At 64.8% G+C, this 9206-nt stretch overlaps 1 protein-coding gene across 1 annotated transcript; it reads left to right on the top strand.

Moving 5' to 3' along the window:
- The first annotated feature begins 2052 nt into the window (after positions 1 to 2052).
- LOC104570247 (calsequestrin-1) lies at positions 2053 to 8751 on the top strand. The gene is made up of 11 exons (XM_088537647.1): positions 2053 to 2299; positions 3393 to 3477; positions 3995 to 4095; positions 4198 to 4309; positions 4868 to 4941; positions 5066 to 5196; positions 7284 to 7329; positions 7581 to 7635; positions 7720 to 7820; positions 7941 to 8015; positions 8553 to 8751. The coding sequence occupies exons 1-11, from the start codon at positions 2054 to 2056 to the stop codon at positions 8703 to 8705; spliced, it is 1179 nt and encodes a 392-aa protein (XP_088393773.1). The 5' UTR covers position 2053; the 3' UTR covers positions 8706 to 8751.
- The last annotated feature ends 455 nt before the right edge of the window (positions 8752 to 9206 follow it).

The following is a 9206-nucleotide window of genomic DNA, read 5'->3' as shown; positions in this document are numbered from 1 at the left end:
GCACGCTTGCGTGGGCGCTCCCCTATCCGTGTGCCACCACCAGGGCCACCTCGGCCCCCATGAAGAAGGGGCTTTTGGGGAGGAGAGGGGATGTGTCACCAGCAACCCCTGAGCGGGGGGTCTGGCAGGACCCTCGCCCACCCGGACGCCTGGGCCCTGCTGACTCGGCAGCACAGGTGGGGGTGCCGGCTCCAGCCCTGCTCAGGTTTCGCCCACGGGGTTTCGGTGTCCGACGCGGTTTAAAAATAAGGCGGCTCCGACTCAGGGTCATTTGAAACCGGGGCTGGCGCCGTGGGGGACAAGCACAGGGTGGCACAGCCACTGCAGAGGTGCTGGTCCTGGGGGACAGGACCCGCTGTCCTGTCCCTGGCACACGGGTACCCCCATGGCAATGAGGTCCTGGGTGCCCCACAGCACCGTCCCTGGGATCCTGCCCACCCCATGTCCCTGGGCATGGGGGTCCTGGGCACCCTTATTCCTCCAAATGGGGGTCCAGGGCACCCATAGCCCAACCCGTGGGTCTATAGGACACCCTGGGCACACGGAGGGTCCCGGCCACCACTCACCCTCCTGCAGGTGTCTCACGTCTCCCGCTCTCTGGTCCCGGGGGGTCCCCAGCACCTCATAGCTCCGTAGGGGGGTCTTGCACGTCCATAGCCCATGCTTGGGATGGGGGGGATCAGTCCCTGTGCCCCTCCTCGAGCCACTTTGTAGCCTCCATAAGGTCCCCAGGCTCCAAGCTGGGGGTGCTGTGGGGGTCCCCAATGCCTGGGTTGGTGCCCACTGCGGGGCAACAGGAAGACCAAGCGCTGGGGACGAGGGATGGGGGTCCAGGCCCCCCACCCGGGGGGGATCCGCTTTTCCGCTGAGCCAGTGGTCAGCAGCCCCAGTGGATACCTGATCCAAGGGGACAGAGGTGACAAAATATCATGTCCCCCCGCCCTGTTCCCCGATGACAGAGCTGGGCAGCTGGTGGCCATGGGGCAGGGGGCTGTGGGGAGGGGGAACCCGGCAGCCCTGGTCCCCAAGGGTCCCCAGGGCCTTGCCAGGGTGCTGGACCCCCATCCTGGTGGCCTTAGGGACATCCCCGGGGCGTCCCCATGTCCATCTGGGACAGTGAGGGCCCCCAAGGCTGCGAGTCCTCAGCACCCATGGGGACCTCAAGGCTCATGTGGGGACCGGCCACCTGGGAGCCCCCCAGACCCGATGGGGACCAAGGGGGCTCCTCGGGGCTGCAGATGGAGATGAGCCACGTGGTGGGGGGCGCTTTGGGGACAGCGGGAAGCCTGTGGCGTCCCCCGTGCTGGTGGCTCTGTGACCCTGGGCTCCGCTCCTTATTTTTAGTCTCCTTCCCCCCCACACCATGTGCCCCCCCTCCGGCACCTTCTCTCTGGCTCCTTTTTCCTTTCTTAATATGGTGCTGGAGCCCGGGAAGATGGAGGGAAGGAAACAGGCGGAAAAGGAGGGCGGCCGCCCTGCCCACCCCCTATGGCTGCAGGGTCCTGGGGACACTCCGCACCCGACATATATAGGGACGTGACGGGGGAAGGGACGGGGTGGGGACAGGCACCCAGGCCGCCCCCAGCCCCTTTTATGCCCTGTGGCCACGTTGGGACCTGATTAGGGTCCCTGGGCGGAGGGGGAGGGGAGGGAGGGGGCTGCCCCCCCCCGTCTGTCTGTCCCTTGGCGCTGGGTGTCCGTCCCCTCGGGCCGGAAGGGGCCGTGTCCGTCCGTCCTCCCCTGGGGCTGACTGGCTGTCCCCCCCCAGGGGGCCGTGTCCGTCCGTCCCCCCCCTCTCCGGGAGCCGGGAAGGAGCCGTGTGTCCAGCCCCTTTTCGGGATCTTTTCGTGCCAGCCAGGTTGTGCCCGTCCGTCTGTCCGTCCGTCCGTGCGCCCCTCCTGCTCCAGGAGGGCCACCGTCCGTCTGTCCCCAGGGCTGTGTCCTGTGTGTGTGTGTGTGTGTCCCCTCCGCGGGGGACATCCCTTCATCCATCCACCCCCGTCCCCGGACGGCACCGCTTCTCTGTCCGTGCATCCACGCGTCTGTGTGTCCCATGTGGGCCTGGCGGTGGGCGCTGGCACTGCTGGCGCTGGTGGCCTTGTCCCCAGGGCCGTCGGGGGCCGAGGAGGGCCTGGACTTCCCCACATACGATGGCGTGGACCGTGTGGTGGCCGTCACCAGCAAGAACTACAAGGCGATGCTGAAGCGCTACCCGGTGCTCGCCCTGCTCTACCACGAGCCCGTGGGCAGTGACCGGGCGGCCCAGCGGCACTTTGAGATGGAGGAGCTCATCCTGGAGGTACCCTGGGGACAGGGACACACTGGGGACGGGGACACGCGGGGCAGGGGGACACATGATGTGGAGGAGCGGGGTGGGGGGGACATGGCGACTGGGATGGCAGGGACATCAGGATGGCCCTGGGGGTACTGGTGGGAGCTGGGGGCACTGCTGGGTCATGGGTCCCTGGTTGGGAGCTGGGGACACCGGTGAGACCCTGGGGGCACCATGGCTTGGTGCTTGGGGACCAAGTTGTTGGGGACATCAGCATGGCACTGATAGGGACTAGATGACCAGGGGACACTGGCATGGAGGACATGGTGTGGACCCAGTGACCAGCACGGCACTGGAGGGGACCAGTGGGGACATGGCGGGGGGGCAGGCACTAGCCCTGGAGGGGGACACAGTGAGAACCAGCCTGATGGCGCTGGAGGCGCCATGGGGACACTGCTGGGACAGGCACCTACACTGGGGACAGTATCACGGCAGGGGGTACATGGATGGGCAGATGAGGCCACTGGGGGCCACTGGCAGAATGAAGGGGCAGCTGACGGGGACCAGGACACCAAGCGCTGGCGGGAAGGGACGGAGGGGGCGCGGAATATGGGCATGGAGGGGACTGGGAGATAATGGCAAGAGGAGACTGTCACCAAGGGGGCACCAGGGCACCCCAGGGACTGTCACTGGCGGGGTGGGGGGGCGCTAGCTGAGTTGGAGACAGGGACCTGCCTGGGGCTGGGGGGCTGATGGGAATGAGAGAGGGTGGGGGGCACCACCCTGGGGGTACCGGGATACTGGTGGGCAAGGGGGGACCTCGTTGCTCTCAGAGGACCTCGTCGCTGTGGGGGACCTCATCGCCGGGGGGCCCGCTGGTGCCCCGCGGGTGCTGGCGGCCCCAGGAGCTATATTTGCCCTCTCCATACTTGGACTGGGGGCGGGCGGGTGTCCCATGTCCCCCCCCCCAGCACCCAGAATAGCCTGTGGCTGCCCAAGCCCGGCCCGGTGCCAGTGCCACCGGCCAGGGGGACTCGGGGGACACGGCCTGGGGCCAGGGGGCAGCCGGTGGCCCCCCAGGGAACAGACCCCCCCCCCAACACCATGTCCCTCCTCCCAGCTGGCAGCCCAGGTGCTGGAGGACAAGGGCGTCGGGTTCGGCCTCGTCGACTCCGAGAAGGACGCGGCCGTGGCCAAGAAGCTGGGTGAGGGTCGCCCAAAACCCAGCGCCCGGGGGCCCTGCTGGGGGCCGGGGATAGGTCTGGGCACAGGGACCTCCTGGAATCCCCCAATGTCCTGGCCCTGCGACCTCCCAGTACCCCCCAGTTTGGCACAGGGACCCCCATTTACCCCCATCTGTCATCAGGACACCCCAGTACCCCCCAGTTGGGCACAGGGACCCTCATTTACCCCCACCTGACACCAGGACTCCCCAGTACCCCCCAGTTTGGCACAGGGATCCCCATTTAGACACCAGGACTCCCCAGTACCCCCCAGTTTGGCACAGGGATCCCCATTTACCCCCCTCTGTCACCAGGACTCTCCAGTACCCCCCATTTTGGCACAGGGACCCCCATTTACCCCCATCTGTCATCAGGACACCCCAGTACCCCCCAGTTTGGCACAGGGACCCCCATTTACCCCCAGCCTGACAACCCCCCCCAGTTTGGCCCAGGGACCCCCTGGCTCCCCAAGCCCCCTGCTGACGCTGTGGCCCCACAGGGCTGACGGAGGAGGAGAGCATCTACGTGTTCAAGGAGGATGAGGTGATCGAGTACGACGGGGAGCTGGCGGCCGACACGCTTGTTGAGTTCCTGCTGGATGTGAGTGTCCCCTGGGTCCCCCTCTCCTGGCCCCCAGCACCCAGGGGTCCTGCCGCCCCTCACCTTGCGGGTCCCTTGGGTGCTGACCCCCACCTGCCCCAGGTGCTAGAGGACCCTGTGGAGTTCATTGAGGGTGACCACGAGCTCCAGGCCTTCGAGAACATCGAGGACGAGCCCAAACTCATTGGCTACTTCAAGAACGAGGACTCAGAGCGTATGTAGGGCTGGGGATGGGCATCCTGTGCCCCCCATCCTGACCACAGCCCCGGTCCCAGGCCCTTTCTCCATCAATCCCTGACCACAGCCCCGGTCCCAGGTCCTTTCTCCATTCGTCTATCAACATCTGCATGTGGCTCTCCATGCACATGTCCCTCTGTCAGGTTTCCACGCATCCTTCCATCCATGCATCCACCATGCATCCATTCACCCACTTATCCATCCATGCTCCTATTATCCACCCATCCACTTACCCATCCATCCATCTATCCATCCATCCATCCGTACATGTCCCTAGCTCTCCACCCCTTACAACACCCGCCTCCATCCTCCCCATTCCTGGACCAGGGACTGCCTGCAGATCCTCTAGTCCTGACCTAAAGGCAGGGACAGAGTGAAGGGGACAATGTTGGCACGTGGCACCGATCAGGATCGCCTTGGACATGTTAGGAACCTCAGCATGGGGGATGCAGAGTGGAGCCGGGGCCACCAGGATGTGTCTGGGTTGAGGGTGCTGGTGCCTGGTGTCTGCTCTGACCCACTGCTGCTCCTGCAGACTTCAAGGCCTTTGAGGAGGCAGCTGAGGAATTCCACCCCTACATCCCCTTCTTTGCCACCTTCGATCACAAGGTACGGGGGTCCTGGGAACAGACAGAAGGTCACTCATCATTGTGAGAGAGGGTCCCGGGAGGGCAGGGGCAGCCCCCGTGCCAGCACCCACGGGAGGCTCAGGGACCTCTACCATCTGCCCAAGGTGGCCAAGAAATTGACGCTGAAGCTCAATGAGATCGACTTCTATGAGCCCTTCATGGAGGAGCCAGTCACCATCCCGGACAAGCCCAACAGCAAGGAGGAGATCGTGGAGTTTGTGGAGGAGCACAAGAGGTAACAGGACCCTGGGGGACCAAAAGGCGTCCAGGGACTGGGAGGAGTGGCCGACCAAACCGGGAGGAGTGACTGACGCTCCTGAGGGCTGCGCTGCCATTGGGAGAGACCTAGACAAGATGGAGAGTTGGGCAGAGAGGGACCCCATGAGGTTCAACAAGGACAAGTGCAGGGTGCTGCACCTGGGCAGGAAGAATCCCAGGTACCAGCACAGACTAGGGGTTGACCTGCTGGAAAGCAGCTCCGCAGAGAGCGACTTGGGAGTCCTGGTCGACACCAAGTTCCCCATGAGGCAGCAGGGTGCCCTCGTTGCCAAGAAGGCCCATGGGCTCCTGGCTGCAGCAGGAGGAGCGTTGGCAGCAGGGCCAGGGAGGGGATCCTGCCCCTCTGCTCAGCCCTGGGGAGGCACCTGGAGCTTTGGGGGCAGTTCTGGGCTCCCCAGGACAAGAGGGACCTGGAGCTGCTAGAGAGGGGCCAGCACAGGGCCACGAAGGTGATGGAGGGACTGGAGCAGCCGTTGTGTGAGGAAAGAGTGAGAGAGCTGGGCCTGTTCAGCCTGGAGAAGAGAAGGCTGAGAGGGATCTGACCGACATGTTCAAGTACCTGAGGAGAGAGTGTAGGGAGGATGGGGCCAGGTTCTTCTCCGTGGTAGCTGGTGACAGGACAAGGGGTGACGGGTGTAAGCTGAAGCACAGGAAGTTTAATCTCCATGTGAGGAAGAACTTCCTTCCTGTGAGGGTGCCAGAGCCGTGGCACAGGCTGCCCAGAGAGGCTGTGGAGGCTCCTTCTCTGGAGATCTCCAACCCGCCTGGATGCCACCCTGTGCCCCTGCTCTGGGTGTCCCTGCTGGAGCAGGGGCTGGACTAGATGGTCTCTGGAGGTCCCTTCCAACCACAACTGCTCTGTGATCCTGTGAAGGAGGGGTGGCTGCTGTGGGGTGGCTGTAGTGAGCTGGTTGCCATGGGGAGCACGTTGCCATGGGGATTTGGTTGCTGGCTGAGCTTGTCGCCATTGGAGATTGTTGCCATGGATAAGTCATTTTGCTGTAGGAAAATTATCCTTGTGGGGAGGTGGTTGCTCTGGGAGGGGGTTGCTGCGGGAAATGGTTTCCATGAAGAGGTGGTTTCCATGGGAGGTGGTTCCCATAGGAGATGGTTGCCATGGGGAGGAGATGGTCATGGAAGGAGGTTTCCATGGGAGGTGCCTGCCATGGGGAGGTGGTTTCCATGGGAGATGGTTCCCACAGGAGGTGGTTTCCATGGGAGGTGGTTTCCATGGGAGGTGGTTGCTGTGGGAGGTAGTTGCCTGCCATGGGGAGGTGGTTTCCATGGGAGGTGGTTCCCATAGGAAGTGGTTTCCATGGGAGGTGGTTTCCATGGGAGGTGGTTGCTATGGGAGGTGGTTGCCATGGGAAGTGGTTGCTATGGGAGGTGGTTGCCATAGGAGGTGGTTGCCGTGGGACATGGTTGCTATGTGCGGTGATTTCCATGGGACATGGTTGCTCCAGCCAAGGTGCCCCATTTCAGCCCCATTTCAGCCACCCACAGTCAAGGGCGCCCGTCACCCTCCTCCAGAGAATCAGTGGGGACAGTCCCCGCCTGGAGCAGGATCGGGGAGGTGACACCAGGCAAAACAAGTTTGCGAGGTCTCAGCTTGCAGGCCCCAAAGAGGGGGTGACCGTGGTGTAAAGGCTGGAGGGGAAGGGGTTCCCACCGGCCTCATCCGCCGGGAGCGGGACAGGCAGCGCAGGGGTTAAGGCCCCGGGGATTGTGTCTGGCAGCGACATTCCGGCCGCCTCTTCCCTCTAATCCCCTCGGATCAAGCTGCCCCCCCGCAACCGCGACCTCGATACGGCAGGAGCGGGGGGGGGAGGGATGTGGCCCCCCTCGGCCCTGGGACACTTTGGGGCTGGGGGATCCCCGGGATGGGCCCGGTCCCGCCAGCCCCCCCCGGTGTGTGGGGCTGCCCCCGCTGAGGGCAGAGCCGTGCGGGGCGCGGGGCGGCCGTGGGGGCTGCGGTCGCACCCCACATTTTGGGGGGGGGCAGTGCTGTGCCTAGGAGGGGCCCCTGACCCCCCACTTTTGCAGGGCGACGCTGCGGAAACTCAAGCCCGAGAGCATGTTCCAGACCTGGGTGAGTGGGGGGCGGCGGGGACACGGCGGGACGGGACCCCCGGGGTGACACCCACGAGTGGGGGGTGCCCGGGACCTGCCCTCCCCCCCCCTGCAGGGACCCCGGGCGCCCCAGCTGTGTCCTGCCCCCCCCATCACCCTGGCTCGGTGGGGACACCCCCCTCAGGACCGTCCCCCTTGCAATGGGGACGTGGGGACAACCCCCAGCCACTCCTCGGCGGTGACACTGGATGTTGTCCCCCCCCCACCCAGGAGGACGACATTGACGGGATCCACATCGTGGCCTTCGCTGAGGAGGATGATCCGGGTAAGGGGGTGGCGGGGTGGGATGAGGGGCAGTCTCCAGGGATGGGAGGCCCAGCTGCTTCTCACCATGGTGCCCCTGGCCCAGATGGGTTCGAGTTCCTGGAGATCCTCAAGGACGTGGCCCAGGACAACACGGACAACCCTGACCTCAGCATCATCTGGATCGACCCTGAGGACTTCCCACTGGTACCCACAGGGCGTCATCCCACTCCTCCCAGCGCTGTCCCCGTCCCTCCCAGGGGTGACACCCCACGGGGTGACGCGGTGGCCCCGTGGGGTGACTCACGGCTGTCTCTCACCCTCCAGCTCGTCCCCTACTGGGAGAAAACCTTCAACATCGACCTGTCCCGGCCCCAGATCGGAGTGGTCAACGTCACCGACGTGAGTGTTCCTGTCCCCTCCCCCCCGGGCCATGACCTGCCAGTGACCTTGTGGCTGAGGCCCGATGGGCTCATCACACATGTGGCCTCGAAGGCTGCGCTGTGGGAGCCGCTGGCTGCTCCGTTCTCATGCCGCCCCCATCCTGGAGCCCCCACGGTGCTGGGGTCACAGCACGTCCTGCCCGTCCCCTCCCACCGCGCGAGTCTCACGGCCCCATCCCAGCTCCAGGTCCCCTTCCCTGTCCCACGTCCTCGGGTCCCCTCCACATTCCATAGCCCTGTCCCATGGCTGGTGTCCCTATACTGTCTCCAGTCCCCATCCTGTGGCCGATGTCCTGTCCCTTCTCCCCATCCCATGGCTTGTACTCCCATCCTATGCCTGGTCCCCATCCCACAGCTGGTGTCCCCATCCCCATCCCATGGCTGCCCCAACCCTGTCCCCAGTCCCCATCGTATGGCTGCTTCCCCATCTTGTCCCCGTGCCTGTCCCATGGCTGGTGTCCCCATCCTGTCCCCGTCGCATGGCTGCTGTCCCCAGGCCGACAGCGTGTGGCTGGAGATGGCGGACGAGGACGACCTGCCCAGCACGGCCGAGCTGGAGGAGTGGATCGAGGACGTGCTGGAGGGCGAGATCAACACCGAGGACGATGACGACGACGACGATGACGACGACGACGATGATGACGACTAGGCCCAGGGCCGGGCTGGGCTGCGGCCCCCTCCTGTGTCCCCATCCCCGTCCCGGTGCCGCTCAAGCCATTAAAGACCCCAAGGAACCAGATTTCCCCGTGCAAACTCCTCCATGCCAGATCCCTGTGCAATGACATCCCCGTGGGACGTCCCCCAAGAGACCCCGTGGACGAGATCTGTCCCCTCATGCGCAAAATCCCCAGGTGAAAGCCCTTGTGCAAGACCCCCCGAAAGATCCCCCTCCAAGACCCCTGTGTGACCCATCCCGCCGTGTGACACCCGGGGGCTGGGGTTTCCCTGGGCTTTCCCACGTCCTGCTAAGGGGAAACGTCTGGGTGGGAGGGACAGTGACACTTTGCGGATGGTGACACCACAGGGATGGTGACACCCAGGCAGGTGATGACAAGCCTGTGGCGATGGGGACACTGCAGAAGTGGGGACTGCCATGGAGACATGTGCAGGGGGACATGAGGGGACCCATGCACAGAGACCACCCGCTCAC

The sequence above is a fragment of the Tinamus guttatus genome, unplaced genomic scaffold (genome assembly GCF_059628265.1).
Source record: "Tinamus guttatus ecotype Peru unplaced genomic scaffold, ASM5962826v1 Tinamus_guttatus_pri_ptg000831l, whole genome shotgun sequence".
NCBI lineage: Eukaryota > Metazoa > Chordata > Aves > Tinamiformes > Tinamidae > Tinamus > Tinamus guttatus.
Note: the sequence above shows the minus strand (reverse complement) of the source record. Positions and strands in the feature narration are given on the sequence as shown.

What these genes read in the sequence shown, in the direction of transcription:
- LOC104570247 (XM_088537647.1), top strand. Translation starts at nt 2,054, where the DNA reads ATGTGGGCCTGGCGGTGGGCGCTGGCACTGCTGGCGCTGGTGGCCTTG. An exon ending in TTGCCACCTTCGATCACAAG is followed by an intron (nt 4,942 to 5,065) that starts GTACGGGGGTCC and finishes CATCTGCCCAAG; the next exon opens with GTGGCCAAGAAATTGACGCT. An exon ending in AGAGCATGTTCCAGACCTGG is followed by an intron (nt 7,330 to 7,580) that starts GTGAGTGGGGGG and finishes CCCCCCACCCAG; the next exon opens with GAGGACGACATTGACGGGAT.